The 24,047-nt window shown below is 38.6% G+C and overlaps 1 protein-coding gene across 1 annotated transcript in view; it reads left to right on the top strand.

Moving 5' to 3' along the window:
• Positions 1-24,047, top strand: part of LOC122805383 (coiled-coil domain-containing protein 89-like) — an 815,327-nt gene that overhangs the window by 102,665 nt on the left and 688,615 nt on the right. Inside the window, exon 2 of the mRNA XM_044075483.1 lies at positions 7,784-8,256. Coding sequence (XP_043931418.1) covers positions 7,787-8,256 — 470 coding nt within the window. The 5' untranslated portion in view covers positions 7,784-7,786. The remainder of the gene's footprint in view (positions 1-7,783; positions 8,257-24,047) is intronic.

The following is a 24,047-nucleotide window of genomic DNA, read 5'->3' on the forward strand; positions in this document are numbered from 1 at the left end:
AAATGTTTCTCTCCATGCTACTACCAGGACCAGGATAGACCCCCATGAATAGAAGTTGTATCTTGGGTTCTTCCAGGAATTGTTTTTTTCTGAAGGGAACTCCTCAAGTAGATATGTTTGCCTCCATTCACAATAGACAGCTAAAGAAGTTCTGCTTCAGAACTCCTTGCACTAGGGCTTGGGAGACAGATGCCTTTTCATTCCATGAGCAAGAATGTTCCTGTATTCCTTTCTACCCTTTCTTGTAATAACTACAGTTCTTCTAAAGACTCAGAGGGACTCTCCAAGAATAATTCTGGTAACAGCCCCCTTTTGGCCCAGGCAATAGTGGACGTTCATTATTCCCACTGCTGCAGAAGCCTTTAGGCTATATGGGTTGCATCCTTCCTAGGACATAACAACCAGCCAGCTTCCAGAAGCCCTGGCTCCCTCCCACACTTTCACATTTACTGATTGGACAGTCCTGTGTAAGGAAAATCAGCAGTCATAATGAAAACTCTTCAGTACTTTCTTAACATTTCGTGAATAAGCAGCTCAGAAGCTTCACAGTTGCAGAAGCCATCCTTCAGCTTTATTTCTGATAGATGATTCCTTAGTGGAGAACCTTTTACACAAGACATTGCCCTTTTTTAAAAAATGCTATTTATTTTAATAGGGCTTTTAAGCAGTTTTGCCCCTTTTTAATAGCGAAAGTTTCCTGTTAAGGACAGCTATTTTTAGCTTCAGCTATTTTGGAGATTATTTGTGTCAATTGTACATATTTTATTTAAACGTTTACTGTCAGGTAGGGCTTTATTTTGGTCTGGAACTACTAACATGATATAGTAGTGCTGGAGCTCACTGTATGACATCTTTCCTACCATTGTTTTCTGTAAGATGGAATTTGTAACAAGGGGTTTATGGTGAGGAATTTAGTGTGCTGCTTATGCAGTACTGTGTTTAGAGGACTGTGTATATGAGTGTAAGTGTGCTGCTAGTGAATACTGTTTGACAGCTTACCTTCTGAATGACTCATTTCAGTGAAGCTTGCTGCCTTCGAAGCATCCTCCTCAAGTTTAGCATCTCATCCAAAGGATAATGCAGTCTGGAATGCACCACCCTCCTATGTTGCACTGCAGTGTCAGCAATTGATCTACCTAGTGTGAGAACAGAATCCACAGCCTTCTGCACCAAAGGAAGTATACTACCTATTGCACCACTGACACTAACCTCAAAACTATGAAACTCTATGACTGACATTGATAGACTGCAGTCCACAGTGGTTTCCAAAACAACAACGACAAAAAATAAATAAATAAAGGAGGGCTGGCAATTGGTGTTGAGGATTAGGGCTCTAGCTTCCCAAACAGTGAAAGTTCTGGGTTTGTCTCTGAGCAAAGTCACTTAACTAGACAGTGCCCCTAACTGGGGGATTTTACGCACACACATACACACACACACACACACACACACACACACACACACACACACACACACACACACATACACATGTCAGTTGCACAGCTCATGTTAGACTTACTGTCAGCTGCTGGGTACCTGATGTTCATAGTGGCAATTCTCCCGCATGCTCTGCTAGGTGTTTATAGCATTCTCAGACCTGAGGTTTCTAGGGCAAAAATCTCCTGTGGTCTAGATATAGAGAGGTTTATAGGGTTGCATTAGCTGCCTGACTGCTCTCTGTAATCTGCGTTTGAGAAGGAGGTGGAGCTGTAGCTCAGATCTCCCACACTCCAGACATAAAGTGTTGAGGTTTCTGGGCTGTATTGTATTAGCTGCCTGCTCTCTGTAATCCATGTTGGAAGAGGTGCTGTCACTGAAATCTGCATGACCGTTCTGGACATAGCAGTCTTGAGGTTATACAGTAGAGTATTTTTAGACAGCAGTGAGCAGTATTTTTTTTTCTTCCTAAAGCGGAGTATTGTTTCTTTTTTTGTTAAAGCCAGGAAGGCCTGGCCAGCAGCATGTCATAGGCAGCTGTCTAGGCCACCTTGTGCTGCATCCGAGCTCTGCAATAGATATATTCCTGAAGAAGACATCAGAGGATTCTGACATACACAGGGATAGGGCTTCTTCTCCTGTAAAATCCCAAGCACAAATTTCTGATTCAGAGAAAACTTGGTTCTCACAATCTCCTTTGAAGGAATTTTTCCTTTCCTCAGACATTTGCTGGGATTAATAAAATATTTTTATGGGAACAAATGGACATTCCTCCTGAACTGAATTTTTTGTGCAAACAGTTTGAGAGAATTATCTATTGCACTTCCTCTAGAAGGTAGTGTGTATTTAAATTCCATTGTTCATAACATTTCTCAAGTTTCAGCATGTGCCTTAAGAAGCATGTATGATTGTGCTGATATTGTATCTAGGCGCACTGCTACTGGTACAGTATTAAGGAGATATGTTTGGGTACATAATCAAAAGTTTTCTGATGAGGTAAAGTCTGAAATTTTAAATTCAGCTCTAGACAAGAAGGTTTGGTTTGGCCCATCTGCTATTCAGGTCCTCAAACAATTTGATGAGAGAGGGAAATTAATACATGGAGTTTCCAAGATTTTCAGGCCTTCACTTAAAAATCTCCCAAATCCTCTTTTACATCTAAGAAACAAAACAAACAGTGCACTGCCTGCTCAGGTCAAACACGGAACCAGAAAGAGATGGCAGGAGGGAAACAATAAAAAACAAAGGTATTTTTCCAAAAAAAAAGGGGACAGTCTAGTATTACAGAATGACTATACTAGCACCCCCCCCCCCCACCTTCTGCAGCTAGCTTTCCAAACATATCCTTAAAACTGGATCTGTACATTCCCCTTTGGAAACAGATTGTTTCGGACTCTTGGCTGTTAAAAGTGGTTCAGGAGTGATACAGTTGGCACAGAATTCAAATAGCTTCTTTCAGGGGAGCCCCATCCTACCCTCCAAGCCAGAATATTTTCCCTCAGGTTATTCAGCACTTAGTCCCCCCAGGGAGAAAGGCTTCCACAATGTTTCTGCTACACAAGAAAGAGTCTTCTTGGAGACCACTTCTAGATCTTTCCTTTCTATATCTGTATAAGAAAGTTCCAAAATTCAGAATGTTGATGCTTCAGAATCTGATCTTCTCATTCTCCGGGGAAGTTTTATGGTAACTGTAGACCTAAACAATACAAAGTATCATGCTCCCATAGCCAAAAGGCTTCAGAAAATGTCCTAGATTTTTTGTGACTGCATCACATTATTAGTCCACTGCATTACCCTTTGGGTTATCTACAACTCTAAGGGTCTTTACAAAATGTCTAATTCCCATCATAGGGCACTGTAGACTTAATGATATTTACATATTTTCTTATGTAGATAACTTATTCATCTTTGTAGAGTATTTTCCTAGATATCAAGGTCAGTACAATGTTTTTTTTCTACTCTGACCAGTCTGGATTTCCAGAGAAATGTTCAGAAGCTCTAATCAATCCCATCAAATATTATTGTCTTTCTAGGCTGGCTCAAGACAGCTAAAAAGCATTTTTGACACAGGAGTAGGCGGATTTTTATCTGTAAAATTGCCTGAGGTTTTTGAATCAGTCTCAAACTTCAGCCAGGGAATATCTCAGGATTCTGTGTTTAATGACTTCTATGATTCCCATGATTCCTCTTGCCAGGTTGCATGTGAGAAAAATTCAGTGGTTTGTAAAAAAATACATCAACCCAATATTTTCATCCTCTGGTATTTCGGATTTCAGTCTTGGGCTTTGTAAAAGAACTCCACTGGTGAAGATTACAAATACAACCAAATCCAAGTCTCCCATTTTCTCCTCTACCTCCAAGCCAATCTGAAATTACAGATGCCTCAGATTTTGCTTGAGAGGCATATTTAATGGGGCTAAAAGTGCGAGGCCTGTGGAACTCTTCAGACAGACCAAAGCACATTAGTGTCAAAGAGATAGGGGCTGTGATCAATGCCATAAAATCACTTTATCATGTATGATCCCCTGGATGTCTTCAGGAGATTACAGACAACACCACAGTGATGTGGTATGTGAACAAGCAAGGTGGCACTAAGTCATACCCTCTGCGCACACTGACTGTGATGGCTTGGAAGGTAGCTCTTCAGCTTCCTTTAGATCTCCAAGCATCTTACTTTTCATTAGAGCAAAACATAGTGGCATACAAGCTGAGCAAGACAGGGACAGACCCTCATGAATGGACATTGAATGCAGCAATCTTCCAGGAATTGATCTAGTTGTGGAGAACATCTCAGATAGATCTGTTCACCTCCTTTCAAAGCAGACAACTGAACAAATTCTACTCCAGGGCTGTTTACAAGCAAGCTTGGAAAATATATGTATTTTCATTCCCATGGAGGGGAATGTTCCTTTATGCCTTTCCACTCTTTCCACTGATATTTAGGGTAATTCTAAAGATTTAGAAGGACTCTCCAAAAATAATTTGGGTGACTCCCTTTTGAACCAGGCAACAATGGTTCTGTCTTCTTTTGGAATTGGCCAAGGGCAGTTACCATAAGCTTCCTCATAGACTGGATCTGCTCACACAAGACAAGAGGAGTTTTATACACCCCAGTCTCAAACATCTTCACCTGACTGCATGGATAATTCAATTCTAACACCTTTTAGACACCTCTTTTCAGAGGACATGCAGTAGGTGCTAAAAAACACAAAAAACACTGCTACTAGGAAATCCTATATGGGCAAGAGGAAAATATTTTCTAGTTGGTGCCTAGCCAATAACCAGAACACTATCAGGGATTATGTACCATTGTTGCTCAAATATTTGTGTGAGCTACTATCCACTCCTGGGCCTCTCTTACTCCTCTATCAAGGTATACCTTGTTGCCATTTCAGTATGTTTTCCCGTGGATCCTGCTGTTTCTCCTATGTTTTTAATAAAACAATTTTTGAAGGGGGTTTTACACCTGAAACCTCCTCATAAACAGGTTGCTCCTTCCTAGGATCTCAACTTTGTGCTAGAAAAGTTAACCATATCTACATTTGAACCTGCTCATCAGGGAGACTTAATATTTATTATATGGAAGATGGCTCTTCACATTGCCTGACATCTGCAAGAAGAGTATCAGAGTTGCAGTCTGTTATAGTGGGTGAGCCTTATCTAGTCTTCCTTTGAAATAGGATTTCATTAAGAACAAATCCCTCATTCATGCCAAGGCTGTTTCAGAGTTTGTTATGAATCAAGCCATCCATCTTTCGGTGTTCTATCCATATCCACAGAACCAGGAGAAAGGATTCTATATATTCTGGACATGCATAGGTAGCTCAAGAAGTATCTTGACAGAACTAAAGTCCTTTTGAAAAGCTGATCATGTACTTATTTCTTTTGCTGGGGCAGGGGCAACCTATATCAAAACAGAATATTTTCAGATATTTCTCCTAAGTTGTTTCCTTTTGTTATCCCCACATGGTAAACCAATTTTAGACAGTATAAAAGCTCATCCTACCAGAACCTTGTCATCTTCAATAGCATTTTGGAAAGAGATGGACTCTAGAATTATTCCAGCAACAACTACGTGGTCTTTTGTAATACCTTTTCAAGGCAATACAAACTGGACTTTTTTGAGATCCAGAACAAGCTTTGCTAGATCCATTCTCCAGGCACTCCTGGATCCATATCCTTACAGGTTGGATAGGTTTTGGTAATCAGCCTGTATAGCCCAATGTCACTATATCAGTGGGAATGATGGACGAACTACAGCTGTGTAAGTTGCACTTACCCATAACAGCTGATGTTATAACAGCAGATGTTTGAATTCCTCACTGCTGCAGTAGCTGAATGCATGGTCCATCACCCTATTTTTTGTATATAGTTATTTGTTGGCATATAAAATTGTTTTTACTAGTTCAGGATGGGTATGCTCCTCGTTTACGTTTGGTCTACAAAGTCCTGAAGAGTTTTCACCCTGACTGCTGATTTTCCCTCCACAGTGTTGTCCAATCAGCAGTCAGAGTGAAGGTGTACAAGGCAGCTAGAGCTTTTGAAAGCTGGTCAGTTGTTGTCTCCTGTGTATGGCACAACTCATATAGCCTAAAAGCTACTGCAAAAATGAGGAACTCAAAACATCTACTGTAATGGATAAGTGCAACTTACACAAACTGTACTTTCTCCCTTTGAAAATGGCCGGGGCAAGTACCACAAGGTTCTTCACAAAATGGAATTGCTCACACAAAAAAGGGTTTGTTTTTTTTATACACCGCCATCTTCAGCATCTTCAACTGGTTGTCTGGAAGACAGAATTTGATACCTTTTAGGCAGCATTTTATTTTTTTCTGATGACGTGCAGTAGTAGGATTTAGAGGAGGCTAAGAAACCTGCTACTAGAAAATCATATATAGCTAACTGGAAATGTTTTTGTAGATGTTGACAAGATATGAACCAAAATCTTTTAAAGGCTCAGACTCCTTTGGTTCTTAATTACCTGTTTGAGTTATTATCTTCCGGCCTTTCTTATTCTTCCATCAAGTTTTACCTTTTGTCCATCTCTGCCCATGGATTCTCCCATTTCTTCTCTATAGCAAGTGAAACAATTTTTGAAAGGGATGCTACATATCTTCCTACCCAGAAAAGAGACCCTTCATGGGATCTTAATTTCGTTTTAGGAAACATTTATACATTTTCCTTTTGAATCAGCTCACAAGACTGACTTAAAGTTTATAACAAGGAAAATAGCACTAAGCGTTGCTCTGACTTCTGCAAGAAGAGTATGTGAGGTATAAGCCCTTAGGGAGATTCAGCCATACCTCACCTTTCACAAGGATAGTGTGACTGTGAGAACTAGTCTTTCATTCATGCCTAAAGTGGTTTCAGTGTTTACATTGAACCAGGCCATTCATGTCCCTGTTTTCTTTAAGGAACCAAAAAATAAGGGAGAAAGAATTCTATATACGCCGAATGGCCACAGGCAATTCGGTTACTACATTAATAGAACAAAAACTTTTAGGAATTCTGATCAATTGTTTATTTCTTATGAAGGCAAAAAAGGGAACTACCAGTGTCAAAACAGACATTATTCCAAATGGTTGTGTCAGGTATTTCACCTTTGTTATTATCATCATAACAAAAGAATTCCATGCAAAGTTAGAGTCTATTCTAGTAGGACTCTGGCTGCTTCTATTACTTTCTGGAAAGGGGTGGACTCTTGAAATATTCTAGCGACAACAGCATGGTCTTCTGTTCACATATTTCCCAAACATTACAAAAGTGATTATTTTTCTAGGGCTAAAGCAGGTTTTGCTAGGACTGTTCTCCATGGACTCCTACATTCTGACCCTTCTTCCTCTTCCTGTTCTTTTAAGCTTTGGTATTCTTATCATTTAGCACAGGATACTGCAATAGTGATCTAATGAAGAACATAGTACAGTTGTGTAAGTAAACTTACCATAACAACAGATGTTTGACTAGATCACTGTTACAGTAGAGGCACCCTCCCTCTTTCCCCCTCATGATTTTTTTTGCACTAGAGTCAGGATCCCTTCTTTCTCTTTTATCCTAGCATACTTTATTATGTCATGTATTTAGCCTCCCTTGTTTCTGAAGCAAGAAAGCACTGAAATTTTGTTGCCCATATAGCTATTTTATAACTGCTTGCTGTAGAGCTCTAATGGTTGTAAGGGCACGTGGAAGGTGCCCTGAAGCTTTGGAATTTGGACAAATATCTGTTCCTTGACAATATACAACTAGTATAGCTTTGGCTACTGCAAGAGTGATCTCTTCAAAGATTTATTGTTATGGTAAGTTTACCTACACAACTGTACTTTAATGTATTTCACAATTATTTATTTAGGAAATGGAAGATACAAAGAGTACATTAAAGAAGGTTTATGCACTCTCTGAAGATGACAACACCAAAAATGCAATGCTGATGTCCCGGTTAGATGAACAGTCTCAGTTAATCTGCATCTTGAAACAAAGAGCAGATGACGTACTGGTACGATGTCAGGCTTTGGAAAAAATGAACACTGAACTTGAGAGTCTTATTGATGATGTCAAAACACAGTTGAAACACGAAAAAAAGAAATGTGCTCAGCTGGAAGATCGCTTCAATGATCTGGCTGCTAACCATCAAGAGATGATCAAGTTCAAAGATGAATATAAATTTGAGAATGCAAAACTTAGGGAACACAATGAACAGCTTAGAAATGAGAATAAAGGCCTCTTTTGCAAAGCACTTCAGGAGAAGGAAGAAAAGATAGCTCAGCTATCAGATGAACTGAAACAACTTTCGAAAAAATATAACTTACTTGTACATGAATATGAGTAAGTATTTACTCATGCTTGTTTATATATTTGTGGATGTAAACTAAAATATTAACTAACATTTATGTTTTCTATGCATTATATGGTTATATAGGCTAGCATCTCTTATAGTTGTCAAACTGTTTAGGTATTTTGGTAAGAGAATTTTGAAAGTTAGTTAAAAAGTACTTATGAAAAATCTCAAAGGAACCATTTGCAGCCATAACTGAGAGATTTTTAAACTGCATATACATACAGAGGAAACATAACTCTGCTGTGGTTTTCATTGGAAACTGTTAAACTACATTTAGTTTTCATCTCATTTATATTTAATTTCATATAAATTTATGCATCAGATAAAAGAAAACAGTTGTTGCATTCTAAATATGTAAGTAGCACATTAATGTAACAGTTTTCATTCAGGGACCAGTAAACAAGCTAATTGTTTATTGGTCCCTCCACAGCACATCAAAAATATCTGTATCACATAAATGATGGTATTATTGCAGAAAATGAAATAATATTCATGGTTAATATCATAAGTTATACAATGACTGCCGATTAGTATTCCAAACTGTGCACGCTGATTGGCCAGCCCAACCAGTGTGTCCATTGTAAATCTGACATATACTAATGAAAAAAGGTCCGGTCGCCTGGACTTTTTCCATTAGTACAAGTCTTGATTTTTTTTGTTTGTGTTAGGTAGCAACGGAGAACAGAAGATCTCTGTTGCTGTAATATCACTATGTTATATGTTTAACATAGCAAGATATCTTTAAAAAAAAGCAACAGAGATCTTCCTTTCTCCATTGCTTTTTTTAAAGGTATCTCGCTATGTTAAACTTGTTTAACATAGCGAGATAGCTTTAAAAAAGGGAACGGAGATCTTCCTTTCTCCGTTGCTTTTTTAAAGATATCTAGCTATGTTAAACTCGTTTAACATAGCGAGATAGCTTTAAAAAAAACTAACGGAGATCTTCCTTTCTCTGTTGCTTCCTCTACACAGCTGTGATGTACTGCGTAAGCATATGCATGCACAGTACATCAGAAAAAGCCCCAGGATAATGGAAAACCATGAAAGGGCACCACACAAGTATTATACAAAGGCATTATTTAAGAAAAGTAAGTTTTTTTTTTCTTAAATAATGTCATTGTTTAATAACAATAACCCACGTCTGGGTGTGGTTAATGCTAGATTTACCCATGGTTGTCTTTGTTTGGCCACTCGGGCTTCACCCTTGTGACCAAACCACACCAACCATGGGAAAATTTAGCTTTACCCACACCCAGACATGGGTTATTGCATAAATAATCCATCTAAACCAATAAAAAGCTGATATTTGTTAGTCTTAGAAATAAGTGTAGCACTCATGACTAAATAGTTCAGTCTTAGCAGTAGAAAGAGATAGCAAATTCCACAAATTAGTTATTTAAATCTTTATTTGATTTTAATTATTTTTTTTAATAAAATCTTGGTGTTTGTATCTCTTTGCCTGTTTAGGAACTTTCCTGTCTCGGGGAATTAGCTGCTCATTACAGCCTTCCCCACTGTTTTGCACTCTGCCACATTGGGATTATTAATAGTACTCCATGCTCGATTAGAAACATCTGTAGTACACTTGTTTATTTAGAGGGCCCTGTGCCTGTATGTACTCTTTCTGTAGCTTAGGGAGTGTAACTCTGTCCTGTTTCAGGAACTCCTTTACATCTTATTTAGTTCATCTTGCCTTCAGCAGCGACCCAGCTGGCCAATATTTATTGCTGCCATAAACACCCTTAATATTTATAATTTCCGTTTATATTGGTTACATTTTGTTTTATTTGATGTTTAATGGCTTCTTAATGTGCTGTTACCCTGTATTCAGTCCTTAGTGTATAGGCAGCAAAATAAACTTGAAGATGGACACAAAATACTAAGCAGATTAAATATTTTCAAAGATTGTATATAGTCTTGGAATGTCCTGCAGAAATTACAAGATAGTTTGGTAGCCTAGAACAGTTTTAAACAGTCCTAGAGCAACCAACATATGCAAAATGTTAAGTTAATTTAGTCCGTTCCAACTGCAGTATAACATTTAATAAACAGTGTTTGAATAATAGTCATGTATTTGGATTCTTAAGTAAGTGTGTTCAAAAATAATAACTGTGAAAGACTAAAAGGGCATTTGTAGGAACATGGTCATGGTGGAGAGATAGCTACATCTTCTGGAGACTGCCACTTCTCTCGGACAAGCTTCCAATTCACGTGAAACATAGCACCTCCCTGATCCTCTTCAAATGCAACCTAGATCAATGGATGGGTGACCACAAATTCACTCCTGGGGTAGCGTCCACTACCCTCCTGGACAGAAGGAGTTGTTATTAACTACCATAGACCCTTTCCTCTGTGAACTTCACTCACCTAACCATTGAGAATTGGGGCAACTCAGGAAAATATGGCTAGACTTTTAAGGGCTCTAGGGACGTTAACTTAGTAACCTTCTACGAACCAATGAACCTATCATGCTTTATAATTTTTTTACTGAGCTTTAACCATACTGATCTGACCATCTTGCAGCCCCACAAAATGTATTTGAGATCACTCATTTCCTCTTCGCACAGATGGTATATGGTTGAAAATAGTAATTCTCAGAGCGCAATGTTTACCTTGTATAGAACCATAATCTGGGTGTTCTGTCACCTTGTAAAGGTGCTAAAATGCATATATCATACTGCAGTCTACTAGGACAGATAAATGGAGTAGTTCTAAAAAACAGAATTCCTAGCACTATATCCACTTTATACTTAGTTGGTATGTATAAGATTATTTTTGTTTGTTTATGTTTTATTGACCATGATAGCTATACTGGGTAGAACCCATTTTAGAGGGGATTTGAGGAGAAAAGCTCCACTGAATACAGAAATATCAATCGATTACATACTCATTCCCCTTCACAGGAGCTTAGGACAGTTGACTGCTAACATCGTCATAGGAAAATAGTACATCCTGCACTTTTTTTTTTTTCTGAAAATCTTTTTGTAAAACCATACTTGAAACAAATATTCATAGCTCTTGAATCATAATAGTTATGCCAAAAGTATAAACATTAAAACTGTTTGTCACACTCAAATCACTGCAATTGTTACAGCACTGACATTCCAGTTCATAATATAACTTGCAATAATCGTTGATTTTATGTTTTATATTTTCATATTTATTTATTTATTTATTTGAGTGGCACATTGGTGCAGCGGATAAAGTTGTCGCCTCACAGGAAAGGTTTTAATTTCTTATGAATAAAAACAGCTAAGAGATATGTTTTGGATCCACTCACTGTGACAGTTAAATGGAGGGGGGATCGTGCACATTTTTTGTGGATTTTGGGATGCCAAAAATGGCTGGTAAAGTTGGATGTCCATTCACTTTATTCATTAAAACAACCACAATTAGTGTTTTCCTCTGTAATAAACAAACTTCATCTGGTTGTTTTAGTGAATAAAGTTGGTCTAGTTACTGTTTCGGGGTCCTGCCACTTCTTATTCCTCAAACTAGTTTAGTTCCAAGCTACAACCTGAAGTCTGCAATATTCCCTGCAACCAGGAAGAGGCTCAGAATGGGGTGGTTTGGTTGCAAAAGCAGGTTCGCATGGAGGATCGTGCATTTCAGCTACCCTGGGATAGATTTTTGAACCATGGAGGTGTTCTAGAAACTATTGGTGATAATTGGGGACAGAAAATTATTCCTTGATAACTGTAGAACCAGGGATTTGGATTCATGGCTCAATTCTGACTTTTCATTCAACAGAGATGAACTGTCTGTGAACTCTATCTTATATGGACAAAATTAGCAAGTTTAAAAGCACTTTATATAAATATCATTCTCTGTTACTAGATAACTATTTTCTGATAGAATGTTTAATTAGAAAATGGGTTCCAAAAGGTTTAAGGGTATCCAAGTACCCAAACAAAGTTAAAAACGGTAGTATATTTCATGTTGAACTTGTAGAGATGTTCAACAGATGTGGGTTTGCGCTTATGAAAGCACTTATTGTTCATAATGAGAGTATGATGAATACTTTGTACAAGCAAATAGATTCCTTGAATATGAATATACAGGATGAGTTATTGTTCACATTAGATGATGCCAAGACAAATTTAACAAAGTGTTCCAAGAGATTGATGGAAAACGTAATGTGTCTAAAAATTGTAAAGCAGCTAAGCTAGTGAGAGCTAAGAAAGATTATGATCTTAAACGGGTTTACCCCGTACCTAAGACAAGGGGGATATTTTTGGGAAACACATTTAAGGAATATAATGTTGATACCCTGAATGTACCAACAAACAATCCCCCTGAAACTGAAAGAGAACAGTTGCCTAATAATGCATATGGAAAAATGGATAAGAATATTGATTTTGATGACTGTTGTAAACAGGAGACAGACACACAGGGATTCCTACCCATTCCCCAACAGAAGGGGAAGAAAACAATTAATTTACATTCACCAGTTTTGTTACAAAGATGACAGTACCCCCACCCCCCAGTTATTATTCAGGATGGAGTAATTTTTGAATACAAAAATGTTAAAGTTTTTAATTACAGCAACATTGGTCTTAATACAACCCATTTTTTTCTCTTTTTAAAAAGGACTTAGTTTTCTGCCATCTACTAATATCAGTTTAAGTTATACTTTGGTGGATATTAAGCTTTTCCTATAAAAGATTCATTTTAATATTATATTTGACTCAGATAAGCTTCAACGTGATTTTAATTTTAACAAGAAAAGTATAATAAACTCTCTCCTGCATCCAGTGTTACAATAGTTTGAGAGTATTTTGGAATTTGAACTCAGGTCTTTAGCAGAGTGTACAAAAAACATACACATAATCTATCCAAGGAAAAATAATATAGCCTACTTAGAACATTAACTTGCAATCCTGATATATCATGAAACCTGACAAATGGGAAGGGATTGTTATAATGGATACTGTAGACTATACTGGGAGAATGCTTAACGCGTTATATGGAGGTAATACTTAGACATTGGCCTCCAAAAATGAAGTACATATATCTTACAAGAAAATAGATTTTATGTTGTATGATTTATTAATGCAAGAGGTCATTGGTAACAATATTTTTGAATTTTGTGGTGAATAGACATCCAACTATACAAGCCATTTTTGACATTCCAAAAGTCCGCAAAATGTGGAAGATCTCCCTCCTCCATTTAATTTTTATAATATAATATATAATACCTATCCCTTAGCAGTTTTTATTGATATGAAGCTAAACCTTTCCATGATATAAAAACTCATATAGTATGAAGCTAAACCTTTCCATGATATAAAAACTCATTTAGTATGACTCATGGGATTTCCTAAGTAGGCTTAAGGATACTAATTATAGACAAGATGTCCTGTTTGTCATTACTGATGTAATACATTTATTCACTGTTATTCTAAATGAACAGGGGAGTAGATAATTTCAGGAAGTATTAATGGATTTTGACTTTTTAACACACTAAAATATATGCATCCTCAGAGATTTGATTGAAGTAGTTTTGAAGCATAACTACATAATTCACGAAGGAGAAATTTTTAAACAGAACAGGGGCATTGCTATGGGTGCTGCTTGTGCCCCAGTGTTTGCTAACCTGGTATTACATGCGTGGGAATTGAATTTTGTTATTAATTCTCCCTATTGTAAATTTTACTATTTATACACCAGTTTTTTAGATGACAAATATATTTTTTGTATAGGCAATCATGATCAATCAAATACATTTATTGATTATTTTCAAATTGCAACCATATTTTTAAAATTCACGTATCAAATCCATGAAAATGAGTTTAATTATTTAGACATTTGTATATCTAAAAACCAAAAGCACAAGCAGTACATTTGTAAAATATACCATAAGCCTACCTAGTGTAATTCTTTTCTATATTTTAGTAGTGAACACCCTTTTTTTCTAAAAAGGAATATAATGAAAGGACAATATGTTAGAGCAGTCCATATGACCTCCCATTTCTGTGGCTTTATACACGAATGTGATTTCTTAAAAAACATGTTTTTACAGAGAGGGTACCCTGCAGCACTTATAGAGAGAGTACAGAACAAAGTTGTTACTGGGCAGTGCAAGAGATGTGTCCCAGTTATTATTGATAGTTATTTCACAGTTAGACCCTGAAAGTGAGAAAAAGTACACAAAAGCTTTTTGTTTAGAGTTTAACCAAGACACAGAAATTATTAAGGATGTGATATTTAAATAATGGCACATGTTTAAACAGTTAACAATGCCATTAAAGATATTTAATGAACCCTCCGAGCTTATATATAAAAAGGAAGACGCTTAAAAAAATTTTAAGAAAAGAAAAAATAAGGAGGTACAGGACATTTATGTACTTGGATGGGCACCTACAAATGTGGGGCATGTAAACAGTGCCCCAATATTGGTAATGGTGACAGTATAAAGTTGGATTCTAGGAGAAGATGCATACATGCAGATAAATCTTACAACTGTAACAGTATAAGCATAATGTATAGTACTATTTGTGATGAATTATATATAGTACTATTTGTGATGAATGTGGCTCTTTCTTCATTGGAAAACTTGAGAGAGCCTTAAAAAAGTCTATATATAAGGATGTATGTGACATACCTGAAAAACAAATGACAAAAACACTGCTGCAAAACATCTTAAAAGTTGTCCAAAAGGATTTTTCAAGTTTTCTGTCCTTGAACAAATCAAAGGAGATCCAAGAGAGGGCCAATGGGAGAACAAACGTGAATATAGAGAGTTAATTTGGCAATTGGTGTTAGAAGCAAAGAACTAGGCGTAAATTAAGTAATTTCTAGAGCCCCTGTATTAAAACTTAGATCAGCAAAACTTTTAATTATTTGTTTGCCCTACAAAGTTAACATTGTTGGATTTAAATGACAGTATTATTTATGTGTTTTTATTGTATTTTGGGTTGTAATGTAATATTGGTTAGTAACATGGTTTGTGAGAATACTTGAATATGAAGATGGTTTGGTCCTTTAAGGTGATGTAATGCTTTTAAGTAAGTTTTTTCTTAAAAAAAAATATCCTTTTTTTTCTCTTATAATTCTCACATCTACCTCTAGTGTCCTTTTACTCTTCCTGCTCATTTTGCTAACTTAGTAGTGTGTATGTGTCTCCCTCACTCTATTTTCACTACTGTTGGTAGTTCTTTCCCCAGTACCATTGTTGGTACTTCTTTATACCTATTCAGGTATTCTTTTAAATGCCATCATTGGTATTTTCTTTCCCTTTCTCTGTTAAAAAAAAAAAAGTTTCACTGTTCTTTTCTGGTGAGTGAGTGTGTGTGTGTGTGTGTGTGTGTGTGTGTGTGTGTGTGTGTGTGTGTGTGTGTGTGTGTGTGTGTGTGTGTGTCCATGCGTGTGTTTGTTTTTATTGTGGCTGATAAATCTGAATCACCAGCCAAGTCATCTAAGAGCACCTCAGGATTTAAAATGTGCCAGAAATGTGAAAGAAAAATGTCCAGCTCAGCTGGGCATGTGTGGTGTATCTTCTGCCTAGGTAAAGTTCACCTGCAGGTGGACTGTTCAATATGTCATGGTTTCTCCACTAGGACACTCACCGAATGGAGAAATAAACTTATTCTTAAAGGACTGCTAAAAGGTGACTTTGAAGAGGACATTTCTGGGTCCAAAACGGAAGCCATTTCTTCTTCATCATCATCTTCTTCTTCCAAGAAGCAACCTTCTTTGGTTTCTGGCACTTCGGAACCACCTAAAAAGGTTTCTAAAGTAGCCTTCAGTGTCAAAGAGTTCCTCGGCACCAAATGGGGAAAAAAGATTTGGTACCTACCAAGACTTCAGAGTTGACTTCAACTACCTCGGCAGCAAGAGACTCACTGGCACCAGAGCAGTCAGAGGATATTTTTTCCAAGAATCAGATATTCACTTCTATAGATCTGTTGAAGGTAAACCACTGAGCCCCTTTGATGATCCATGACCCCCAAGGTCCCCTTCGACTGCTTCACGTCTGTCTGTCTGCTAAGAGTCTCTCTGAAGCCGACATTATGAGACTGGTGGATCAGCTGCTGATGGTGAGGGGATTGTCTTCAGTTCCTAACCAAGCTGGCACTTGAACCGGCTCTACTATGACACCATCCATTTTTCATCCTCCAACTCCTATTGAGTCATTGGAGCCCACGGTTCTGACATTCCCAGTGTCTACTGTCTCTGTCTGGGTAGCAGCTTCTTTTCTGGAACCAAGGGTTGTCTTAAGCTCCTCCGGCCTTCGGCTCTGGAGGCCTCCCAGATTTAAGACTCCCTGGCCTGTTCCGAGGTGCATGGATTGACTTCTTTAATTTCTGAGCCTTCCATGACCATTGGTGCTTTGGCTTTTGTTGGATCGACCCAGGCTTCGGTTTCGGGGGTCACTTTTTTGGTGCGGGGTGAGTCTTCGGTTCCAAAGGAGTCTATTTACGTTCTGGGCTCCCATCCCTCTATGGGGGAGCTGGTCTTCCGAATCATTGAGAAGGCTTTGGCCATTGGAAACCCACAGTCTCTGCCATCCCTGTTGGGCCAGACTTCTACATCTCCTCGACCTGAACTTCCATCAATCTCTTCCCCAGTACAAAGGGGGCAAAAGCCCCAGGAAAGATCCTCTTTGGTGGTTTCCTCTTTGGACACTTCCCTGGAACATCCCCCCGAGGAAGTACCTGCGAAGAAAAAGTGCAAGAGGAAGCACTTAGACTCCCCGGAGGAGTCCTTCACTGAAGATACCGACTTTGATGAAGGGGAAGGTTCCCCCACATCACCCCTTGATGATGTTTCCTTCAGGGACATTCTAGATATCTTGAAACAGAAGGATGGCTGGTATTCCTTCCAACCAGAGTCGGTATACCTGGAGGCTTTTCGTGCCCAACCTTCTACTTCCTGGATCTCTGTGCCCAGTGATGAGCTTATTAAACTGATTAGTCAGCAGGCGTGGTAGATGGCCAACTCCTTTAAACTGGTCCTCAAGAGCCCTGACCAGATCCTTTCCACCCCCAAAGAAGAGCAACATTGGTCCAAAGGCATACCCGTGGATGCCATGGTGATAGCGGCAGCCACTAAGAAGGTACTTACTGAGGAAAGTCCAACTATCCATCCTCCTAACAAGTAGTCTAGGACTATGGATAAGTTTGGGAAGCATGTTTACACTTCATCAAATTTTGCTGTCGGGTCCTTGAACTACATGGTGCACTTTACAAGGTTATAGAGGGATCAAATCAACGAGCTCTCAGATACTCCCTCAGGAGCAGTAGCTGTAGAGGTACAGGACAAAGTTTCTTCTCAGCTTGACACCCTTGAAGCAATTTCTAAGTTATCCATGAGGCTGATTGCCCATACAGCTGAGGAGACGACAAGAGTAGCAGGTTCAGGCATAGCCATTAGAAGGCACTCCTGGATGCACTTGTGTGACTTTGCAGAGCCATTTAAAGCATCATTCATTAACGCTCCGTTTGACTAATGATTCCTTTTTGGTACCAAGGTAAACGACACTCTGGCCAAGTGTGAGAAAGGTGGGAAGACTCTTTCTGCCATAGGCGTAAGTTTCTCCACTCCTCAATGGCCCTACTCTAGGAACCAGAGAAGTGGGATTCTATGGTTTAAAAAATCCCAAGGGCCTCCGGAATTCATGTGGCAAAGTCTTTCTGTAGGGCAGAGGGGGAAGTAATGGAAGACGCCGACCTAGAGGCAGAAGTGGCCCACAGAACCAGGGGTCCAGAGATTCCTTCCCTGGCACTTCCTACCAGCACCCGTGAAGGTAGGCCTGATTGCCTTCCTCTGGGGGCAGTCAGTGGATGGTTATCCCTGCACCAACCCACCTGGCAACTGATAACTTCAGACAAAAGGGTGCAGGGAATCATATCCAGAGGTTATAAAATTCCACTTTCTAAAAGTCCAAAACCCCCAAAAAGACTCCTGGATGTTCCACCCAATCACAGGGAAGCAGCAGTGGCAGAAGTTCAAAAAGTGCTCGGCAATAGAGTCATCCAAAAAGTCCTACCAGACCAAATAGGATCTGGGTTTTACTTAAGGTTCTTTTTAGTGCCCAAAGAAACTGGGGACTGAAGACTCATTTTGGATTTCAGCCAGTTCAACAAGGCAGTTCAGCAAACCAAATTTCGGATGGTCTCAGTACAGTCTGTACTTCCATTCATGGAAAAGGATGATTGGATGTGCTCTCTAGACCTTCAGGATGCATACAGAAATTGACAAATGCTCCAGGAGGTTCCAGCGCTTCTGGCTGGGAGTCAGTCATTTCCAGTTTAGAACGCTGCCCTTTGGACTCACCTCAGCCCCCAGGGTTTTCACCAGATGCATGGCAGTGGTAGCAACTCATCTCATACTGCAAGGATTGCAAGTTTTTCCCTACCTCAATGACTGGCTGCTCACCACTACTACCAGGAGTCAAACAGAATGGGCAAGAGATTACACTCTGCATCTCTGTGCATATCTAGCCATTGCAATAAATTTCAAAAAGTCAAATTTACAACCCTTACAACAAATAGAATTCATTGGAGCCCTGTTGGACACAGTTATAGGAATAGCTTCACTCCAACTGGAAAGACTACAGGGGATCAGATCTCAAGTCAGTCAAATTATCCAGAGAACAAGTGTTCCAGCCCTATTAGTCTTTCAAGCATTAGGCTTAATGGCAGTCTTAATCACTCTTGTTCCCTTAGCAAGATATCACATGCAAGACTTACAATGGTTGGTAGCCAACAAGTGGTCCCTGGTAGATCAGCCAATGTCTCACCACATCTTGATTACCATTGCTGCAAACAGGATCTTTCATGATGGCTCCACTCCAACAAGATTATTTTAGGCCATCCATTCATCCTTCTGCAACCCTAAGCCATAGTGACCATGGATGCTTCCCAGATAGGGTGGGGGGACATTATCTGGGAAGGACAGTCCAAGGCACGTGGTCCCAACTGGAGGCCAACTTGCACATAAGTATTGTAGAGATGAGAGTGGTGCTGTTAGCATTGCAAGCATTTCAGGATATCCTTCCTCTAGGAAGAGTAGCAATTCAGATGGACAATATGTCGGTAGTCTGGTATAGCAACAAACAAGGGGAACTAAATCATACCCGCTGTGTCAAGAAGCCCTCAGAGTTTGGCAATGGGCAATTTCTTCCAACAGCTTTCTCACAGCAATGCACATTCCTGGAAGCTCCGATCTGATAGCGGAAAAACTGGGCAGAACCATTCTCATGCTTCATGAGTGGTCTCTCAATCCTGTGGTGGTGAAAGATATTTTTCATCACTGGGGCCAACCTTGCTGCACTCTTTTTGCATCCCGTATGAACAACAAGTGCAGCAGTTACTTTGCTCTAATCCGTCCTTTGGGGGAGTCACCCAGACACGGTCTTCTCCACGATTGACCCCCTAGTCTTCTCTATACCTTTGCCTCAACTCCTTTGATATCTCAGTTTCTAAAGAAAGCCAAGAGTTCATAGAATTCAGTAATCCGCATTGCCCTCTTTTGGCATTGACAAGTTTGGTTTCCCTTCCTTTGGCCTCATTTCTTCAGGAAACCATGGATACTGGACCCAGCTTCAGATCTGCTGTCTCATCTGGAGGGCATGGTTTATCTGAACCTCCATCATCTCAAGCTCACGGTGTGGCTTCTCCAATTCCCATCATTGCCAGGCATCCTTCCCTTTCCTCTCCTGTCCATCAAATCATTGTGGCCGATCACAAACCTTCAGCTAGGAAACTGTATCAAAGTAAATGGGAAAAATTTTCAAGTTGGGCCCTTATGAACAAACTTGATCCTTATATGACCCCTTTTCATAAAGTTTTGGATTTTTTAGCTAATCTCTATATCAGTCTGGTTCCTCTACCTCAACAATTAGAGTCCAGCTAGTGGCAATCTCGAACTTCAATATGGGATTTGATGGGTCATCCCTTATGTCACACAAACTTTGTAAAGCCTTTTTAAACGGATCCCTAATGTTAAGACCTCCATTTAAGGAACCCATTCCTCCATGAGATCTATTTCTTCAGTCCCTTACTTTATCTCCTTTTGAACCATCAGCTACTTGTGACTTAAAGTTTCTGACATGGAAAACTTTATTTTTAGTGGCTATTACATCTGCCAGAAGAGCATCTGAACTTCCGGCCTTGTCCTGCAAACCACCTTATATAATAATTCACAAAGACAGGTACGTTTCTATCTACACAGAATGAAGGATTTCAGAATATCTGACCAACTGTTTGTTGCTTTTTTCTCGCTTACTTTAGATAACCCAGTTTCTAAGGTTACTTTGGTGAAATGGCTCAAAGATTGTATCACATTTATCTGTCTCCGTCTTTCTCGCCCAGTAAAAGCCCACTCAACTCGAGTGGTGGCATCTTCTGCAGTTTTTCATGCCAGAGCTTCTTCAGCTCATTACATCCGAGCGATGCCTCCAGGTGCATCTGCAGTTAACTCCTAGTGACACCTCTAGGCGTCAAATATTGATTTGTTCATATTTGCATCAATAATTCCAAAACCATGCGATGTACAAGGTTTTAAAATATTTCATTTTAAAGCTTACACAATGGCAAACTCAACTGCAATAATATTTGATCTCTGTGTAGTGCAGGTAAATAGATATTAACTGTTGTTTTTATGATATTAATTTATGTAGATATAATTTCAAAATTTTCTAAATATCTCAACAACCAAGCAACACAGACAGAACTCTTTAACCTCATATGAAAGCCCTCGGCTAGATGGATAAAATGCTGCTGATGGTATGTGTGTAACTTGAATGGCTGCTGAGATATTATAAGTTGTTTACAAAATATTACAATGTAATAGTTACTGTGTTTACTGTGACTTATAAAATTCAGTTTAAGACATAAACCCTAAAGAATACTACCACTATAAAAATACTTTGTGCTGAAGAGTTTGCAATTTATACTTCTTTCATAACCCCTGTGGTTCCGGAAATATGAACATTTGTTTGAAATATGAGGATATAATCTGATTCTGTCAAAAAGCTTAGGCTCCACCTTTTGGAAGTTACAGTGCAAACTTCCTGAGCTCCATTGGAGTGAATGAGTTAAATGATATTTGTGAAGCAGCCTCTTGGTCTTCTCCTCATACTTTAATCACTCATTACAAATTGGATCAGGTCTCCAGGGGACAAGCATCATTCGGTTTGATGGTGCTTGGGAATATTCTTCCATGAGATCTCCCAAAATTCAGGTAGCTAGGGACTCACCCACAGTCAAGAATTATGTGAAGATCGACAAAATCAGATAAAGAAGTTATGTCTTACCATAACATTCCATCTGTGTTGTCGATCTTCACTAATCCTTGAATCCTCCCCTCCTTCCCCCAGCGTGAGACTGTTAGTGGATCGAATTTTTCCAGAACTAGCTTCTTATTAGGGACACATATCTGATTTCTTACTATTATTATTATTATTATTTGTTGTCTGTCTGCCACTATTTTGGGCAAACTTGATCTGAGCTCATTTTGAGAGGAGCATTATGGGTAAAGCCTACCTTGAGAGTTTGGAAGGCATGAGCTGAAATAAATGGCCGAGTCAGTTCCGAGGCTCAGAACCGAGCCCACAGTCAAGGATTAGTGAAGTTCAACAACACAGATGGAATGTTATGCTAAAACATAACTTCTTTTTTTTAAGAAATCACATTCTTATATAAAGTCAGAGAATTGGGAGGTAATACGGGCTGCTCTAACATATTGTCCCTTGATTATATTCCTTTTTTATGAAAAAACGGGTGTTCACTACTAAAGTGTAGAAAAGAATTACAGTTGTATATTTTAGAAATGCACTGCTTTTGCTCGTGGTTTTTAAATATAGAAATGTGTAAATAATTATGCTTATTTTCATGTATTTGATGTGTGAATTTCAAAAATGTGGTTGTATTTTGCAAATAATCAATAAATTCATACAACTGATCATGATTTCCTAGCCATAAAATACGGTTTACCTTTGAAAGATTGAAACTGAAATTGTCGAAATATAGTTGTGTGGAAGTATGTTTTCAAGTTTTCTGATAGCCAAAAAAAATGCATCAAATGTGCAGTGAGCGAATGCACATTGACATTCGCTCATTGCAGATTTGGCGTTTTGGGTGCGGAGTGGACTATCGTGGAGATTGGGAAATGGACACTTTCCCTACTGTAGTGCGACCTCTGAGTTAGAATATTAAAGTAGGGGGATGTGTGTGGTTCAGGGGGGCTTCCCCCCTGCATTACATTGTGTGTTCGATATCGGACTTCAAAACACAGTGAATCTGCTCTTCGATTTGCTGAGTTTCGAACTTCAGTGATGTTCGACAATCAGAAATCGGTATTTTGGTTTGCCCAACTGACTGTTTGAAAATATGATTTTCAACGTTTCAAAGGTAAACCTAAAATACATATGTCATCTAAAAACCTGCTGTATAAATAGCAAAATTTAAAATAGGGAGAATTAATAACAAAATTCAGTTCCCATGCATATAATACCAGGTTAGCAAACATTGGGGCAGAAATAGCACCCATAGCTATGCCCCTGTTCTGTTTAAAAATTTTGCCCTCGTGAAAAACGTAGTTATGCTTCATAATGACTTCAATCAAATCACTGACTATGCATCTATCTTTGTTAAAAAAATCAAAATCCATTATTACTTTTTGAAACCCTCTACTCCCCTGTTCATGTGGATTAACAGTGAATTAATGTATCATATCAGTAGTCACAAACAGGACATCTTGTCTATAATTAGTATCGTTAAGCCTACTTAGGAAATCCCATGAGTCATGTACTATATGAGTTTTTATATCATGAAAAGGTTGTAAATTCTTATGAATAAAAACAGCTAAAAGCTAGGTCTTGGATCCATTCACTGTGACAGTTAAATGGAGGGGGGATCGTCTACATTTTTTGTGGACTTCTGGGATGTCAAAAATAGCTGGTAAAGTTGGATGTCCATTCACTTTATTCACTAAAACAACCACGATTAGTGCTTTCGTCTGTAATAAACAGACTTCATCTGATGGTTTGTTTAGTACAGATGAAAGCACTAATTGTGGTTGTTTTAATGAATAAAGTTGGATTAGTTACCGTTTCGGGGTCCTGTCACTTCTTTTCCTAGTTTAGTTCCCAGCTACAACCTGAAGTCTGCAATATTCCGTGTAACCAGGAAAAGGCTCAGAATGGGGTGGTTTGGTTGCAGAAGCAGGTTCGCATGGAGGATCATGCATTTCAGCTACCCTGGGATGGATTTTTGAACCATGGAGGTGTTCCGGAATCTATTGGTGATAATCAGGGACAGAAAATTATTCCTTGATAACTGTAAAACCAGGGATTTGGATTCATGGCTCAATTCTGACTTTTCGTTCAACAGAGATGAACTTTCTGTGGACTCTATCTTATATGGACAAAATTAGCAAGTTTAAAAGCACTTTATATAAATATCATTCTCTGTTACTAGATAACTATTTCCTGATAGAATGTTTAATTAGAAAATGGGTTCCAAAAGGTTTAAGGGTATCCAAGTACCCAAACAAAGTTATAAACGGTAGTATATTTCATGACAAACTTGTAGAAATGTTCAACATATGTGAGTTTGAGCTTATGAAAGCACTTATTGTTCATAATGAGAGTATGATGAATACTTTGTACAAGTAAATAGATTCCTTGAATATGAATATACAAGATGAGTTATTGTTCACATTAAATGACGCCAAGACAAATTTAACAAAGTATTCCAAGAGAGTGATGGAAAATGTAATGTGTCTAAAAATTGTAAAGCAGCTAAGCTAGTGAGAGCTAAAAAAGATTATG

This window comes from Protopterus annectens, chromosome 6.part1, assembly GCF_019279795.1.
Source record: "Protopterus annectens isolate FY-2018-M chromosome 6.part1, PAN1.0, whole genome shotgun sequence".
In the NCBI taxonomy this organism is placed as follows: Eukaryota; Metazoa; Chordata; order Ceratodontiformes; family Protopteridae; genus Protopterus; species Protopterus annectens.